The sequence below is a fragment of the Diceros bicornis genome, chromosome 6, assembly GCF_020826845.1.
Source record: "Diceros bicornis minor isolate mBicDic1 chromosome 6, mDicBic1.mat.cur, whole genome shotgun sequence".
NCBI lineage: Eukaryota > Metazoa > Chordata > Mammalia > Perissodactyla > Rhinocerotidae > Diceros > Diceros bicornis.
The window spans coordinates 37457927-37477482 of NC_080745.1; the positions used below are offsets into that span (position 1 = coordinate 37457927).

The window sequence follows — 19556 nt, forward strand, 5'->3', positions numbered from 1 at the left end:
CTGAAGGATCTGAGGCCCTCCATAAATATGAGGGAATGTTATTAAACCTTCCATGCCAATGACTTGTTACATGCTCTTGAGCCAGCCACCTAAATTCCTTATTCCTCTTTTCGTCTCATTTGTAACACAGGGAAAATTTTAGTTGTAAATAGAGGTGATATTCAAAATATTTAGGGACTGGCCTGGTGGCGTGGTGGTTAAGCTCGCGTGCTCTGCTTTGGTGGCCTGGGGTTCGCAGGTTCGGATCTCGGGTGCGGACTGATACCACTTGTCAAGCCATGCTGTGGCGACGTCCCATATAAAGTAGAGGAAGATGGGCAGGGATGTTAGCCCAGGGCCAATCTTCCTCAGCAAAAAGAGGAGGATTGGCATTGGGTGTTAGCTCAGGGCTAATCTTCCTCACACACACACACAAAAAAAATAACAAGCAGTATAGCATGGGCAGCAACCAATCAGGGCAGAGGCTGGACATCCCCAGCTAGAAGGACAGTGATTGTTATAACAGGTTGCACACTGTTCTTTTGAGAATCTCAGAGAGACTTGTAGGTACCTTTCTCGGATACTTTTATATTTAAGAGGGAATCCTATCCCCCTTGAACCCTAATCCAGAATTCAGAAGCAACAAGCTTTTCATATATTTGGAGAAATTGTTCTTCTGAGCTGCTAGACCAGCTCTTGAATTTTTTTATTGGAACTTTCTTTAGTTAATAGATTTGAGGCCTGATTTGTGTGTGCATTGGGTAGGGAGTGGGCATGATGTTCTCTAGTCCTTTGGCTCTTTGACTTACATCGTGCAGTTACCTGAGACCTCTGATTTCCACATGAGACTACGGTACAAAAGGCATCCACAGTCGCACATAGTTATTCTTTTGGGTAATAATGAGTGCAAATGTGGCTCCTAAATGTCATAATTGAATTATCTCTCCCTAGAATATTCTATAAAAGCATAATTTTAGTTATCATATTCATCAGAGGTTGCACACAGCTACAGACAGGTGAATTTTAGTTCTTTACAACTGATATTTAATCATCAGGCTTTAAGCAGTGATGTGCTTCCAAAGGACAGGATGTAGTAGAATTGAACTCCATTGGACATCTACTCTAGATCAGTTTCCTTAGCTTTGTGGCTTAGCTTTTATATCTGTGATGCATGGATCCCTTCCTTTGTCTAAAGTATTTACTTAGAATCCATGTATTTTTGGTTGAACTTCAGTCTCTTTGGATATATACATAAATTCTGGATGCTGCTCCTATTGTGGTAGCCTCAGATGGGGAAGGATGGTGGTAAGTTGGTATGGAACCCATCTCTGAAAACTCAAATCTACTTCTATATTCATTGAGAAGTTGGGGAGGAAGGAGACTGATAAAGGTTGAGATATGCTCCTCTACTCCAACCCTATATTATCCACTTTCTATTCACTCCTGTCTTCCCTCTACTGCCTCTTCCTTATAGTGTTAGTTCCTTTGTTAAGAAGTTCTTTATGCTTCTTGCTGTAGCAGAAAATAGAGTTAAATTGACTATATTTTCAGAATATGATCTCCAAAGTTTTAATGACCAAGGATTATCTGTCTTTGTTATTGTGGTTAGAAATATAATTTGCAACCAGAGGTTTTTTGTTTAAGCAGACAGTGATTATGGAAAGTAATGTCGAGTGCTTCTAAGCTTTCCAAATCAGCAAAATCTAATTGCTGATTAACGTATGTTCTTGGGTTACCACAATTCCTGGAATTCTAGACTGTAGAGATAATAAGAGGATGATAATTTAGGGAAAAAACAGTCTCAGTCAGTTTGGATTCATCATTAAGTCTTCAGTTTCTTGACTGAAGAGAGGAAAAGAGAAGTTTGCACATACACAAAAATTGCAAGCACATCTCAGCTTGATTGAGTCTCATTGCTTCCTGGTAGGTGAAGATATTCTGCTCTTTGTATTGGATTGTAATTGTAAAATGAGGGAAGAGGAAAACTATCGCCACCGCTATTTGAGGTAAGTAGTTTCTGATTTTCCTTATTTCCACGTGGAGTGCTTTTTTGGCCTTCCCGTAAAGCCATCCTAGGTAGAATAGTAAGGAGGAGATGTGTGAATATAGAAAAAGGGCTGAAATGGGAAACACTTGCTTTATGAATTGAAAATTCCAGTCACTCACTGGATGACTGATATATATGGCAGTCTGATTACTAGTGGTCAAACTGAGTTTCCACTTTGTTACATATTTCTCTCCAGTAATCCTCTGATTGTGCTTCTCTTTTTATTTGAATTCTTGAGCATTGATGTGCAGGAAAAAAGAGATTGAAAGTGGAGGAGTTTTGGTGAGAAGAGGAGACAAATGGTTCTTAAAGGAAAGGGTCAAAAAATGAAAAAGAATAGACTGGGAGAATAATAATAGCTAACACTTACATATGATATTTATTATGTGTCAGAGATTATTCTAAGCGTTTACTTATATATTAACTCACTTAAACTTCATAAAACACTAATTTGGGTACCTTCTTATTATGACGTCCATTTTATAGATAATGAAACTGAAACCGAGGTTAAGTCATTTGCTCAAGGTCACACAGCTAGTTAGTGGTAGAATGTGATTTGAACTCAAGCGGGCTCACTCTAGAGTCCATACTCTTAACCTCTTTTGACCATTTGATCGATTTTGACCATAAGTCAAAAATAAATAGTTTAAAAGTAAAAAATAAATTAGCTGAAATGGGAAAACCAAGAAAATAATGCTAGTGCTGGATTACTTGACAGGTAGACTATGCTCATGCTTAGGTCCCCAGCAAAGCAGGGACATTTGGTATTTTTAAAAAGCATTGACATAGTCATTGTTAGGAAAATCAGAACTTAGTTGGATATCCTCAAACTTACTTTATAGTGTAGTATTGTTTTTAGTTTGAACAATGCAAGACATTATAATCTTTTCTGTATTTAGAGTTTCTAAAAGTCTAAATCCAGCCCTGTAGAGAGTTTCATAATTTTATACTTAGAGTGAAGGGTAAAATATGATTATCAGAAAAATATTTCTTACTTCCCCCTCATTCCAAAGATAAATAAACATTTAAAATCATTAAGTAGTTTTCAAGATTTATCAGAGGGCAAAATTATTAAGAATCCTCTCCTTACATTCCAAGCTTTAAAATTACATTTAAATCATTAAGTTGCTTTTAGGAATATTGAATAACAACCAAAAAACAATAACTTGGTAATTTTTACATCCTCATTAAAAGGTTTTGTTTCTCTTTAGGAAGATTTGATTGATTGCTCAAATTTAAAAGAAATATACCACATAAAAATATGCTGAAATAAACTGGCTGAAAAGTTACAAAACTAGATCATGAGTTTAGCATTCCAGTATTCATTGGCATTATTTTTACTATTCTCTGATGTACAATTAGATTATGTCAATTCCTCAGCCTGACTCATGGTCTTGCAATTTTTAAGCTAATGCCTCTTTTACCTTTACAGATTTCTGGAGGTACTCATTTTCTGCCAATTTATCATTTTGACCACTTTGTTAATTCACAGTTATTTCATATTAAGCCACTTGAAGCCAGTAAGAAGACAATGAGAAGGATTGGAGCATGTGAGAAGGAAAGAAGAAATAAATGGAATCAGAGAGAGCAAATGAGAGAGGCAAGACCAAAGAGATTCAGATTAGGGAATAGAAAAAAAAAAAGGAGTTGTAAAAATTTACAGAAGTTGTAAAAGTAAGGTGGATAGTGATGACTTGGGAAAATCCTAGCAAAATCTGATGTTAAACCAAATTGTGTCGGTATGATCAAGCCTTAAAATGGTCAGCCTTTTGATTCTCTTCTATATTTGTTAAACTTTTTAATAAGAATCATTCCAATAAGGATGCAACTTGTTTATGGATAATCTCTCCTAATTGTATTTTCTAAAATTTTCCCTTGCAAAATCTTCAGCACAAGCTGCAAAACATTAAGCCAACCTATAAAATATGTAGTTTTATAAATATCTGGATAATAAGATATCTGCTGTGGTTTAAATGTAATGTTATTACCAAACCTTGTTTCAGGAATACCACATTTGTACTATATTAGTTTAGATTCAGCTTAAAAGAGGCCATTTAGAAAAGTCACTACCTTGACTGCCAGACATGGCTGGTTTGAATATCAGTAGGTAGAAAACAAATACATTAAATAGTCTGAAAATGAATAGAATGGAAACAGCTCAGATGTACAGCTCACAATCAAATTGGCTGAAATGGGGAATTGACACTTCCAATCACTAGACTGATGGAATTTCTGAACTAAAAATTTAAGTTTAGAAAGTACTAAACAGGGCCGGTCCCGTGGCTTAGTGGTTAAGTGCGCGTGCTCTGCTGCTGGCGGCCCGGGTTCAGATCCCAGGCGTGCACCGAGGCACCGCTTCTTCAGCCATGCTGAGGCCGCGTCCCACATACAGCAACTAGAAGAATGTGCAGCTATGACATACAGCTATCTACTGGGGCTTTGGGGGAAAAAAAAAGGAGGAGGATTGGCAATAGATGTTAGCTCAGAGCCAGTCTTCCTCAGCAAAAAGAGGAGGATTAGCACGGATGTTAGCTCAGGGCTGATCTTCCTCACACACACACAAAAAAAGAATGTCTCTGTTCAAGTGAAGCAGTAAAATTAGTAATTTAAAAAATAAAAATAAAAAAATAAATAAAATGTCACTGACAGTTAAACCACAGGTAAGCCAATCATAAATCAGCCTTCCATGAATCTAACCTGTTCTGACCACCATTAGGCTAATCTTGATGCAAAGTATTGCTTGTATTTAAAATTAAATTGCGTTACTTAACGTGTTATTCAAACTGACTTTCCACTCATTGTCTAAAGGAATTGAGATTCTGTCATTCTCAAGAGAGAACTAAGGGTTGCATGTTTTTGCATTAAAGTATTACCCGTATATTAGCTGTGTAGGTTTTTAGCTCGGAGATGCTGTTATAATCACCTAGTTAGAGATGCCGGTGAAAGATACCTAGACAGTAGTATAAAGAACATTCTTTTCCAATTAATGTATAAGGAATGGCAAACTGATTTAGATTTTGGCGGGGAGCAGCAGAAGCTCTGAAAGTTAGTGTAGATTTAGGTCTGGGCTGATAAAAATGGATGCAAAATTACAGTAGCATTTGCTAAGTAAATGGAGTAAGATATATCAGGTCTATTAAATAAAATTAAGCAAACACTAAAAAAATTTAAAACTAAAAGTTAAATTAGGTCAAGAATATGGAAATCACTTTGCCACTTTTATATGACTCGTTTGCTATTCTGAGTAAAAGTTATGGCAAAAAATTATATTTTTATTTGGTAAGACTAATAAAAAGATGAAATTAAAAAAAAAAGATGAAATTATCCTGCTAAAAATATAGGATTAAAAGCCTACTTAGGAAAAGAAAGTCATGACAATACCTCAAGCTCTTCCTTTACAACCTGGGCCCAGCAGAATGGCTCCTGTACAGAAGAGTGGCAAAAAAAGAGCTGTTCTGCCAACCACGACGTAGTAACCACGACGTAGTGACCGGAGAATAGACGATTAACATTCACAAGCGCGTTCATGGAGTGGGCTTCAAGAAGCGTGCCCCTCAGGTACTCAGAGATCGGAAATCTGCCATGGAGATGGGAGCTCCAGGTGTGCGCCTTTTTTTATTTTATTCTATTTATTTATTTATTTATTTTTGTGAGGAGATCAGCCCTGTGCTAACATCTGCCAATCCTCCTCTTTTTTTGCTGAGGAAGACTGGCCCTGGGCTAACATCCGTGCCCATCTTCCTCCAGTTTATATGGGACGCTGCTACAGCATGGCTTGCCAAGCAGTGCGTCGGTGCATGCCCGGGATCCGACCCGGCAAACCCCGGGCCGCCGCAGTGGAGCGTGCGTACTTAACCACTTGCGCCACTGGGCCGGCCCCCCGGTGTGCGCCTTAATTCCAGGCTCAGCAAAGCTGTCTGGGCCACAGGAATAAGGAATGTCTTATACCCTGTCTGTGTGCCGTTGTCCAGAAAACATAATGAGGATGAAGATTCACCAAACTCTGTATATTGATGACCTATGTACCAAATAGGTAACCACTTTCAAAATTCTGTCACTACTTTCAAAAGTCTACACAATGTGGATGAGAACTGACTGCTGAAGTTACATTACTGCCAAAAAAAAAGAAAAAAGAAAAAGTCACATGAGAAGCAAGCCAAAATAACAGAGAGAATGCTTTTTGCCCATCAAATGATCAAATGTTGGGAAAATTACCTAATAATTGAATATTCTAATTGTCTAATAATTATCTAATACTCCTGAGAAGTCAGAAAAATAGGACTTCTATTCTAATGGATGACATTATAAATGGGCACAGTCCTCTGGAGAGCAATTTTTATTAAAAGCTTTACCCTATGTTTTTTTTTGCTGAGGAAGATTGGCCCTCAGCTAACGTCATGCCCACCATCTTCCTCTACTTTATATGTGCGATGCCTGCCACAGCATGGCTTGATAAGTGGTGTGTATGTCTGCACCCGAGATCCGAACCTGTGAACCCTGGGCCACTGAAGCAGAGTGTGCAAACTTAACCACTACACCACTATGCCGGCCCCTAAAAGCTTTACCCTTTGACCTAATAATTCTGTTTTTGGAATTTATCCATAATGGAAATGATGAACAAAAATATTTAGTTCTAAAGACATTCACCAAAGCATTGTTTGCCATTACCATATCATAGAACAAATAATGGAGACAACCTAGATGTCTAAGAAGATTGTTTTAATAAATTACAGTACATCCAGGTAGTGGTTTTCTCACATGGAAAGATATTCACAATGTAATGTAAAGTAGAAAAAATTAACTACAAAATAGAATTATGTTATCATAAGTTTTAAATGTGTGTGTGTTTACATGTGTGTAAATGCACATGTATAAAGGGTTTGGAATATATATTTAAGTGGTTATTACTGGAGAATGAATATATGTATGTTTAATTTTTTTGATTGTCTATGTTTTCTAATCTTTCTACACTGAACAAACATTTTCTTGGTACTTTACAAAAATAGAAATTTTTTAATTTAATTAATTAATTTATTTTTCCCCCAAAGCCCCAGTAGATAGTTGTATGTCATAGCTGCACATCCTTCTAGTTGCTGTATGTGGGACGCGGCCTCAGCATGGCCAGAGAAGCGGTGCGTCAGTGCACACCCGGGATCCGAACCCGTGCTGCCAGCAGCGGAGCACGTGCACTTAACCGCTAAGCCACGGGGCCGGCCCCAAATTTTTTAATTTAAAAAATAACTTAGCTGGATAGTTTGTGAAATTTGAAATCATATATTGGTGGAAAATCTAGAACTTAATTCTAAATTTACTTCTCAGGAGATTTTATCCCTAAAACGAATTGTTTCTATGACCTTGAACATTCGTGCTTTTATTATGTTTAGTCAATAACAAATTCACCTTAATTCTGAAAAGAAAATAATGATTGTGCTTTGAAGTTTTTTTTAAAAAAATACGTTTATTTTTATAAGAATTCCTTAGGTAGATAAAGCATCTCTCCATTTTAGGATTAGAGAAAATAAGTAAAAAGTCAGATATCTTGCCTAGTGCTATGGAGATAGTCAGTTTTTCCTTTCTGATATTTTACCTGGGAAAAGGCAAGTAATAGAATAAAAAAAATACTCATGATCCACTTACACTGTACTATTTTGGTGCTAACAATAAAACTTAACAATGGGAAGAACTTGAAAAGATTTTATAAACTGACACTTTACTAACAAGGTTGTTTTTCAGCTGATATTATGATATAATTCTATCAGTAATGTCACCTTTGATTTCATTGGGTTTTCATCATTGCTATAATTTGAGAGCACTACTAATGATCGGAAAGATATGTATATGTCAAAAAATTTCTTGTACATTTAAATTTCTCCTTTCTCTCAGGTATGACAGCAGTTATCTGTACTTACCCTCTTGACATGGTTAGAGTACGCCTAGCATTCCAGGTGAAAGGGGAACACACTTATACAGGAATTATTCATGCATTCAAAACAATCTATGCAAAGGTATTTCATATTTACTTTTCTCATCTATAACATGTCCTTTTATATTTAGGAAAATATTTTGAATACTATCTAAATAATTATTCTTTTATTTAAATTATTGATGTTAATAATAATAATAATGAAAACATCTATGTTTCAGGGTGGGTCCCAGAATAAGTTTTCCATTATAATGTATGCCTCTGTTCTTTGATATTTATCATAATAAACACAATGTAATCTCACTTCTAATTTTTCTTCACTCAAAAGGAAGGCGGTTTCCTTGGATTTTACAGAGGCCTGATGCCTACTATATTAGGAATGGCTCCATATGCAGGTATGTTTCAGATTTGGCAGAATCTTGGTTTTTTATTTTCTTCTAAGAATGATCTTTAAAATTTCGCATTTTATGTTTAAGCCCCTGATCCACCTGGAATTACTTTTTTTCCTCCTTACAGATAACCATTTGACCCAGTGCCATTTATTAGACAGTCCTTCCTTTCCCCAGTGATCTGCAATGCTACTTAAAACAATAATCGAGTGTAGTTTTATAGTAAGTCTTTATATTTGGTAGGACAAGTCCCTTGACTTTATCCCTCTTTTTTCAGGAGTGTAAGGACTATAGATATTTTGCTATCCTGTGTATATTTTAGAATCAGTTTTTGATGTTGTACAAGAATCCTTTTTGGGATTTCGAATGAAATTCCGTACAGTTCTTGGACATTTTTGTTAGATATATTCATAGACACCTTATAAGCTTTGTTGTGTCTTTTAGAAAATTACATTTTCAGTTTATTGCTTGATTTAATTTTTATATGATCTTACAGCTAACCGTTATCCTACTTGTTGATTTTATAGCCAGTCACCATGTTACTTGTAGATGCTTTGGGTTTTCTGTGTGGGCAATCACATCCTGTGCAAATAATATCATTTTTCTTACTTACATTCTAATCCTTATTTCTTTTTTATTTGTATTTATCTTATCTTACTGTACTAGCTAAGGACTTACAGTGCAGCAGTGAATAGAAATGATGATAACTGGACATTTTGGCTCGTTACTGATTTTAAAGGGAATGTTTCTAATACTTCATTTAGCATAATATTTTCTGTAGTATACATCATTTATCAGGTTGAGGAAGTGTTGGTAAGAATTTTTTTCTAAATTGGTGTTGAATTTTATCAATACCCTTTCCTGCATTTACTGAAGTGATCACATAGTTTTCTCCTTTAATCTGTTAATTTAATGAATGACATTAATAAGTGTTCTAATGTCAACCCAGATTGGTTATGATATAATGATCTTTTTATATCCTGTTGGATTCAATTTGCTAATTGTTTTTAGAAGTTTTACATCTATATTCATGTGAGATTAGCTTGTAATTTTCTTTTCTTTTAATATCCTTGTGTGGTTTGGGTATTGAGGTTATATAGGTCTCATAGAATGAGTTGAAGAGTATTTCCTCATTTTCCATACTCGGGAAGAATATGTATAAAATGATTAGAATAATTTGTTTCTTGAAGGTTTTCATTGTGGGATGAATTTTAAATACTGGTTTAATTTCTTGAATGGTTGTAGGACCATTTAGGTTTTCTATCTCTTGAGTCATTTTTGGTGATTCATACCTTTCTTTACCATTTTGAACTTGACTTTTGTGTTAGTTTTAAATTTTTTTGGCAGAAAGTTTCCCTTATTTCTTCATATTTTTTTTTACATCTGCTCTATCTATAGTCATATTCCCTTTTTCGTTTTTGTTTGTTTTATCAGTTTCAGATTTTGCAAAGAATCAATTTTGCCTTTCTTTCTCTTCTCTAATCTACCTTTATTTCCCATTTCATTGATCTTTGTTCGTGTCTTAATTATCTCTTTCCTTCTCTGGGTTTATTCTTCAGTTGGTTGCTTACCTCATTAATTTTTAACCTTTAGGGTTTTCTTCCCTAATGTAAGCTTTTTTTCCCTAAATACTTCTTTAACTGCATCCCATGAGTTTGTTATTTTATTTATTTGTTTTTCCTTAAAACTTGGAAATTTTCAATCATATCCAAAAGTAGACAATAGTATAATGAACCACCATGTATCTATCACCTAGCTTCAACAGTGATCAACTCATGACCAATCTTGTTTCATCTATACCCCTAATTACTCCCTCCACCCTCATCCCAAATTGTTTTAAAGCAAATCCACTTCATTTCATCTACAGTATTTCAATATTCAGCTCCCTATGCTTATTTTTTAAAGCATAACTGCATACCATTATGAAACTTTCTTAATATCATCTAGTATATTGTCATTGTTCAAATTCCTTCCCATTCATAATTATTTTTTGGCCAGATCCCAGTTAATATTTGCCTAGTATATCTTTTTTCATCCTTTTATTTTCTACTTTTTCATGTCTTTATGTTTTAAGTATTTCTTTTGTAATCATCATATAGCTAGATATTTTTTTAATCCAGTCTGTAAAATCTTTTAATTGCCAGTTAGTCCACTTAATGGTTATTGTGATTATTGATATAGTCAGACTTGTTTCTATACCTTGCTATTTGATTTCCACTTGTTGCTTTTTTTATGTTTCTTTTTATTCCTTTCTTTTCTTGTTTGTGTATTCTGAATCCTTACTCCCCCCACTCTTTTATAAATATATAAATTTATTTGCCTCCTCCTTTGCTTGGTGGTCTTTAATTATGAGCTTATTACTTGATCTTAGTCTCTGAGTTTCAGACCCAGTGATTCCATTTTCTGTAGGCCCAATGTCTGGATCCATCTCAATGGTTCTGCTGCTATTGGCATCAATATGTAGAGTCAGTCCACCGCTCTCATGGGCCCAAACTCCCAAGTGGGCTCCAGCTTATATTTTTGGGAGATGGTAGTGCTGGGGATTCTTGGAGGCCTTCTCATCTTTTTGCAAGCCCAGCAATGGATATAGTTGTTCTGCAGTGGCGAAGTCCCTGTAGATTGCCGTTATAGTGGAAGCAGAACTCTTTAATTTTTTGCTATATTTTCATCTCTTTCTAATGTTTTTGTTCTGAGTTTTAAAATATATTTTTACATAGTTATAGTGTATATATAATTTTTTCTTAGTTTCCCCATTTCCCAAATATTTTTCATATTTTTGAATACTCTTCACAAACATCATTTTTAGTAATTGTGTCATATTTCACTGAATACCATTCCACATCATGTAGGTATTTCTAATTTTTGTTTCTACTTATGTGTAATTTGCTGTGAATTTTCTTGTCATGAGCTTTTTCTGTATTTAAGATTAGGTCTTTGAAATAGATTTCCAAAATATAAAAGTGTATGAATAGTCTAAAATTGTACATCATCATTTCAAAATACTATAAGATTATACTATAGTATATATTATACTACAAAATACTATAAGATTATAATCTTATAGTAAATTCTTATAAGAATTTTGTATAAAGAATAAATGCTTACATCAAGATGTTATCCTAGACTGAATTTTTGTTAGTGCTTATTTGCTCTTAAGCATCAAGTATCTTTTTAAATATGTTTTTAAAATTTAGTAGATATCAAGATATATTGAGTAATGCTTAGTTGATAGGAATGCTTGAATTCTATTCTTGATTTGATTAGTGTATGACTTTAATGAGTCTATTATAAAATCATGTAAATGTTCAGCAAGCACCAACTGCATATTATCAATAACTTAATTTAGTATTTATTAGATTCCATGTGTCTTGTGAGCCAATATGAAATTTTTCTCATGGTCATAACTCTTCCTTGAAGAAAAACTAGACACTGATTTGAAATAACAATGTTTTGTCACTTCTGAATTTTTTGCCTTTATCTTACATTAACACCATCATTGTTATTGTAAATATAAGTTGTCATATTTACTTATAATTATTAACCATGAATTTAATTTTTACTCACGTGAAACCTTGGAAAATTGTTTAATTCTATTCGTATATAAGGTGGTATTATGCTCAACTACTGCCTTTATTCAGTGAACTGATCTATATATTAGTGTGTGAAAACCAGTGCTATAGTTTTTATAGGTGGTAATTTTGTCATCTTTAGGTCATTTATAAACATTAATTAAATCTTTTTATCTTAGATTAAGCAAACATCAGAAATTAGGAAATGCATAGTCAGTTCCTTGAGTTAATTGGTTATTATGTAAGAATGGTGTCTTTTCACAGCTCATGTTCTGTTAAGCATCGTGGTGAATTTATATTTTGTTTTTCAGGTGTTTCATTTTTTACTTTTGGTACCTTAAAGAGTGTTGGGCTTTCCTATGCTCCTACCCTTCTTGGCAGACCTTCATCAGACAATCCTAATGTCTTAGTTTTGAAAACTCACATAAACTTACTTTGTGGTGGTGTTGCTGGAGCAATAGCACAGACAATATCGTAAGTTTCTTCATCAACTTAATTCAATCAAATTACATTTACCCAATCCCAATTTTCAGCATTGGTTGATCATTTTATTTTTTCTAATAGATTATTAAAACACAGGATCCTTTGCAAAATATAAAAATTAATTTAATACATTTTTTCAGATGTGCCTGCACTTTAAGCATATTATAAATAATTACATACCAAATTGACCAAATTAGTTTCAACCCACCCAATTTCCTGTGGATTCATTTAAAAGAAAGAAAAAAAGAAAGCTAGAAAGGAACACTAAGTATAGTCTTCGTATTTTCTCATCAGTTTGCCTGCATGAAGTTTCTGAAATTGGAGCCATTTATTGTGTGTGTGTGTGTGTGTGTGTGTGTGTGTGTGTGTGTGTGTAGGCACAACTTCTCTTGCTTTAAATCTTGGAGGCCTACTTTGTGCCAGACAGTGTTGGGAGGTTCACTGAAGGAAAAGCAAATTTATTGCCTCAAGAAGCCTATATTCTTATTAAGACAGTTAGCAATACAATGGAGTTATATATTAATATAAGTTGTAGTCGGAACGTAGATAAAGGTATTACTATATTGTAATTGGAAACATGGCTTCAAAGAATTTCCCTAGAGGGGCCAGCCTGGTGGCATAGCACGCTCTGCTTCGGCAGCCTGGGGTTCGCAGGTTCGGATCCCAGGCACTGACTGGCATACCGCTCATCAAACCATGCTGTGGCGGGGTCTCATATACAAAGTAGAGGAGGATGGGCACGGATGTTCGCTCAGAGCTAATCTTCTTCAGCAAAAGGAGGAGGATTGGCAGTGGTTGTTAGCTCACAGCCAGTCTTCCTCACCAAAATAAAAAAAAAAAAAGAATTTCCCTAGGCCAAGGGACATTGAGTAGATGAGATAAAAAGAAGCTGGAATATGGGGCTGGTCCTGTGGCATAGCGGTTAAGTGCGCATGCTCCACTGCTGGCAGCCTGGGTTCGGGTCCCAGGCGTGCCCTGAGACACCACTTGTCAGGCTGTGCTGTGGTGGCGGCCCACGTAAAGTGGAGAAAGGTGGGCTCGGATGTTAGCTCAGGGCCAGTCTTCCGCAGCGAAAAGAGGAGGATTGGCATGGATGTTAGCTCAGGGCTGAACCTCCTCTCAAAAAAAAAAGAAAAAGAAGCTGGAATGCTAAGAGGCAGGAACTTTTCAGGAACAGGAAGAAGAAAAGCTTTCTGTGACTGAGGAGTATCCTGAAAAACAGGAAGATAACAGGGAGGAGTAGTGTCACGAAGACTCAAAAAAGAGTATCAAATGGAAAAAGAAAAGTCAAAGTAAGATAAGTACTAAAAATAATAAGTACTGAAAAGTGAGGTGTTCACTGGATTTTACAGTTAAGGATTACCTTTGTGAAAGCAGATTCAGTGTACTTGCGTGTAGGAGCAGATCATACTAGATTGAAGGTAAAGAAGAAAAGTTGTGTGGTTTAGTTGTGGAAACCTGGCTGTGGAAACTTGTTCGTTTGCAGAGACATGATCACCTCTATCTATTCTGATTCTCTTTTTGATTTTACTGCCCCTTTTCTTTATTACTCATTTCCAACTTAGATCCTTAGAATCTGTCTTCTCTTTCCCACTTCTCTTCTTAAGCTATTTTCTACACCCATTGACTCTTAACAGATCCAGTGGCTCCTTCTCGGTTCTTTTACTCTCCTTCCAGTTGTTCTAGTTCCTTGGTTTTTGTAATAGTGCCCTTTCTTGGCGATCCTCCTCCCCAACCTTCCCTTTTCAGGTATCTTGCTGACTCATGTCCTCCTCTTCCTACCTATCTGTGCTGATTTTTTAAGGCCCAGCCAGACTTTATTCCTCTGCTCTTCCCATAAATATCTAGAAGAGCTCATCTATCTTTATGGTTTCAACGGTCACCTCTGTACAGATAACCAATTCTATTTAAATCTCCATTACTGACTCTCCATTACTTCTCTAGCAAGCTCTTGGATGTTTCTACTTGGACTTCTGCCACCAGTGCAAACTCCATAATTTATATCTTACTTGCTTGTCTTCCTCTTTGTGACAATCCTCAGTTGCCAACTTTCCTATTTGTTATTGATAACCATTAACTTCTAGTCTTGATAATACTTTGAAATCATTTTTCACATTGTACATATCCAAATAATCACTAAGTCTTGTCATTTTTTACTTGAGAACTTTGCCTAGAATGCTATTTTCTTTCTTTTCTGTTGTTATTTCCCTAGTTCTAATCCTTCTACCTTGTCTTCCTACGTTCTCTCTATTAATCAATTCCTTCTACTCACATCTTTTCCTGCTTGGAAACTGAATCCTTCAAGTTGAGGTTTTGGTCCCTTTATCCCCATAAAATTTTTTCCTTTCCCTACTCCTCATTAAGAAATAATTCCTGGGGGCTGGCCTAGAGGCATAGTGGTTGGGTTCATGTGCTCTGCTTTGGGGCCCGGGGTTCGCGGGTTCAAATCCCAGGCATGGACCGGCACACCGCTCATCAAGCCATGCTGTGGCAGCATCCGGCATACAAAATAGAGGAAGATGGGCATGGATGTTAGCTCAGGGCCAATCTTCCTCACCAAAGAAAAAAAAATTCCTGGAGATGCTATTGAGATGCATAGGGGGCTTCATCTATTGGTAATGTATATTTTGTAAGCTGTTTGGTTGGTATATGGGTATTTTTTTTATGATAACTATTTCATAGTAAATTTAAATGTGTATAAAAGTGTATAATTATTTTTGTCATATATCACTTATGGATATTAGGTACCATGGAATGCTGTGAATAGCAAAGTAGAAAGCAGCTTTGTGACACTGGAGAATGTCTCTAAGACTCAATTTTCTTATCTTAATGTTGGGATAACAGGGGGCCGGCCCTGTGGCATAGCAGTTGAGTGCGCACGCTGTGCTGCTGGTGGCCCAGGTTCGGATCCTGGCCGCGCACCGAGGCACCGCTTGTCAGGCCATGCTCTGGTGGCATCCCACATAAAGTGGAGGAAGATCGGCATGGATGTTAGCTCAGGGCCAGTCTTCCTCAGCAAAAAGAAGAGGATTGGCGTGGATGTTAGTAGCTCAGGGCTGATCTTCCTCTCACACACACACAAAAAAATGTTGGGATAACAGTAACTACTTTGCAATTTTTTTGAAGATGGAATGAGATAATATATATAAATTATTTAGTACAGGACATAAGAAGTCAATATTAGCAAATAAAATTAATTTTTAAAGAAATCCCCTGGGGTCCTACTCCTAAAAGAGATTACTTTTGTATATTTCATTTCAGGCAATCTTTTTTTTTTTCTTCTTTTAAAAAAGTTTTATTGAGGTATAATTGACATACAACATTATATTTCTGGTTTCTGGTGTACAACATAATGATTCAATATTTGTATATATTGCAAAATGATTACCACATTAAGTCTAGCTAACATCCATTGCCATACATAGTTACAGAATCAGGCAATCTTTTTACATAGAATGTTCTCTGTCCTCTAAATGCAGTTTTCTGTATTGTTAATTTTAGCCCTTAAGGAAAATTTTTGGTTGGTCTACTATATGCAGGGAGACTTGCTGAATACTCTTAGGGTAGTGCTTTTCCACTGGGGTGATTTTGCCTCCAGTGGGCATTTATTAATATCTGGAGACACTTCTGGTTATCACAACTGGGGGTATGCTACTGTGGTATCTAGTGGGTAAAGGCCAGGGATGCACCTAAACATCCTACAATGCACAGGACAGCCCCCCACAACTAAGAATTATCCAACCCCAAATGTCAATAGTGCCAAAGTTGAGAAACCCTGTCTTAAGGTTACAACAATGAAAAGCATCCAATTTATTTTTTCAGGAAGTTGCATTTAATTTGGCCTTGAGGAATGAGTAGAACTTGATATCTGGGTGATGGGAAAGAAGAATCATTTAATTTGAGGGAACCACATGAGCAAAGACAAGGAGATCTCTGTATTGTTATTTGATATTATTCATGTGTCTATATCTTGACTCCCAGATTAGACAAAACAATAAGAGAATAGGAACACATTATTTCCTAGCATATATAATGCTTTGTATTCAATAATTGTTGAGTAGAAAACTAAAAATCATTTTTAAGTCCTTCTGTCTTTTTCATCATTTAGCTACCCATTTGATGTAACTCGTCGGCGAATGCAATTAGGAACTGTTCTTCCAGAATTTGAAAAGTGCCTGTAAGTTCTCCATTTGTCATTGTTCATTTTCTTTAGGTAATATAATATTTAAAGTAAGTAGGGAGATAGGACTGTGGTCTTACCAGTAGTGTGGATCTTCCATTTTGTCTCCTATAGTATACTTTGGTAACTTTATTAAGATTTTAATCAGGTCTCAATCTTCCTATTAAAAATTTCACTTTAGAACAGCTTTGTTAAATATAAATATAATGTGAGCCACATATGTAATTTTAAATTTTATGGTAGCCACATTAAAAAAAAAGTGTGAAAAGAAACAGATGAAATTATTTTAAAATATTTTTGTTTAACCTAATATAGCTAAAATATTATCACTTCAAACATTTGAATATTTTGCATCCCTTTTTTTATACTAAGCGTTTGAAATCCAGGGTATATCTTACACTTACAGTACATCTCTATTTGGACTCGCCACATTTCAAGTGCCCAGTAGCCACATGTGGCTAGTGGTTACCATTATTGCATAGGACAGCTCTAGAGTTTTCTACAATCTATAGAGACTTAGAATCATTCTGTTTGATTGGTGATGTGTTGTTCCTCAGGGGAAGAGCAGAACATTTGTTTAGGACTTTGAATTGCCTTTGTTCACCCAAAAGATTTTTTGAAGATTTCAGTCCAGATTGCCTAATGAAAGGGAAAAGCAAAGCCCAAAATACTGGTTAGAAAGGAAAGAACACTGTTTGAAATAAGAAAGTCTTTATTACTGAAATCTGAAAGATAGTCCTTCAAGCTTTAGTTCTATAACAATTTACTAGTTATGTATAATATAGAACTCGAGCTGAAATGAAAACTGAAAGAGCAACTACTCATACATCCTTTAAAAAGACTACGTCAATATTTCAAATGTTATTATGAAATAGTGTTGCCAATAAATGTCACAGGCATGGTACAAACAAAATATATTGTATTAATGAGCCCCACAATTCTGTGCATAGTGCTTCTACTTGTTTGGAATGAATTGCTCTTTTATTGTGAATTTTTAGCTTGTTTTAATACTTGCCTTTCAAAAGCTATTCAAGATGGCATTTTAGTTTCTTTCAAAAATGGTATTATGGATCCTGAAATTGTCTCTTCAAGTATGGGCATAAAGGGTCATCATTTAACCATTGTCTTTCAGTACCATGCGGGAGACTATGAAGTATGTCTATGGACACCATGGGATTCGAAAAGGATTATATCGTGGTTTATCTCTTAATTACATTCGCTGCGTTCCCTCTCAAGCAGTGGCTTTTACAACGTATGAGCTTATGAAGCAGTTTTTTCACCTCAACTAAAAAAAAATTGTGATTTCTTTTCCTTAAGAAACTCTCAGAGGGAGAAATAAAATGTTACTTTAATTTTGTGGAGGACTTTACTTGAAGGGGGATATTTACCCTGTCACAGGAACCACTGGTATTTTAGTACTTGATTTTTTTATTCATCACGAATCAAAAGTGCGTACTATACTTTTTGATGCCAAAAGTTATACCTTAAAACATTGAAAAAAAATTCCTAAGCTGATGCTGGCTAATCAGTTAGGTTACTTGAAACCATTTAAATATGTTATTTGGAAGTAGAACTAACTTAAAATGGAATTCAAGAGGTTGCCATTAGCTTTATCTTGCTGTTCCAAGCTTTTACTTGTAATCATGATTTTCAAAGACTCTAACATTGGTTATGATAATTATTATAAACAGGCTTGGTTATAGTGTAGCAGAATGATGAGAATTGAATTTTTACGTTATATAAAACATAGCTTAGAAGCCAGCAGTGAAGTAGTATTTTTATTATCTCTTTTCTCATAATTCTGCTCCACTGGATAAAAGGACAAACACTTTTTCTCTTCATTTTTTAATAAAATAAATGTTGTATTTAAAAAGTAGCCCTATAGAGACCTTACAATAAATGAAGAATGTTCAGATATTGCTCAAATGTTATTACCAGGTACTATGAGTGATTTAAACATGTTTTCAAAAGTCAGTGTATTTCCCAAAGGCCGTAGTAATAAATATTGAATATCTTTGCTCTCAAAACATATTAGCATTATAGACTTGTTTTTGTTAGATGATTTGGTATATACTAGAACATTTATTTAAGTGGACCATTGAATATCCATTAATATAGATGTGAATGTTACAGAATGTGTCTAAGGTATTATGTCATGTTACATCAACTAGTTCTTCCATGTAAAATAATTTTAGTGCAATATAAACATAGGTAGAAATGTAAAACATGATTTGAATTGCTATCCTTTATATTAAAATGGTTTAAGAAGTAAGAATCCCATTTATAGTGTTTAGAGTACTTTTTATGTTTTATTATAAGCATGACAGCAGTGAGTTATAGTTCTGTCCTCAGAAATAGTGATTAGTAGAATTGATATGATTTTTAAGACATTAGAAAACTAAGTTAAAAGTGTTATTTCTGCTTCAATTTTAATTTTTTTGCATAAAAGATTTCTTGTCATACCTTGCTAAAAGTTATATGAACTGGTTTCATTTTCAAAGTCTTTATTTTAAAGTAAATATATATCTTTGTATGATTTATAAGTGTACCTGCAGGTTGAAATACATGTGTTCCTAAAACTGTTTTGTATATTTTCATTTCTGGGCTGCACTGTAGCTAAATATTGTTATCAAATCTCAAGGTAATTTAAATGTATAAAATAAGTATCTCAGTTATGTTATCAATAAAAGAGGACTGCGAATATTTTTTTAAATAAAAATTTGCATTCTATGTCTGCTATAGAATACATAGGATATTAAAAATAAATTTTATTCATATTTCAACATTTATTTCTCTTTTAACTTTTTATGTTATGAAAGCACAAATGCTAAACATAAGCAGTCAGAATGGAAGAATATTTAAAATAATGACTATATTTATATCTGACTTATTTCAGATTGATAACCCAAAGTTCATCTTGCCAGCTTGTCTTCCATTTGAAGATTGACTATTTATTTCTGTTTTGATCTCCATTGTTACTCTTTTC

General features: G+C 34.8%; 1 protein-coding gene across 3 annotated transcripts in view; it reads left to right on the plus strand.

The window, feature by feature from the left end:
* SLC25A16 (solute carrier family 25 member 16) overlaps positions 1-19353 on the plus strand; it is a 37441-nt gene extending 18088 nt beyond the window's left edge. The window contains exons 3-8 of one of the 3 annotated variants that reach the window (XM_058543320.1): positions 1907-1985; positions 7910-8031; positions 8278-8344; positions 12219-12381; positions 16499-16567; positions 17703-19353. In XM_058543320.1, coding sequence (XP_058399303.1) covers positions 7912-8031; positions 8278-8344; positions 12219-12381; positions 16499-16567; positions 17703-17859 — 576 coding nt within the window. In that variant the 5' untranslated portion in view covers positions 1907-1985; positions 7910-7911 and the 3' untranslated portion in view covers positions 17860-19353. Of the gene's footprint in view, positions 1-1906; positions 1986-5506; positions 5628-7909; positions 8032-8277; positions 8345-12218; positions 12382-16498; positions 16568-17702 lie in introns of those variants that run through there. The other 2 variants (XM_058543319.1, XM_058543318.1) reach the window with 2 other exon arrangements.
* The last annotated feature ends 203 nt before the right edge of the window (positions 19354-19556 follow it).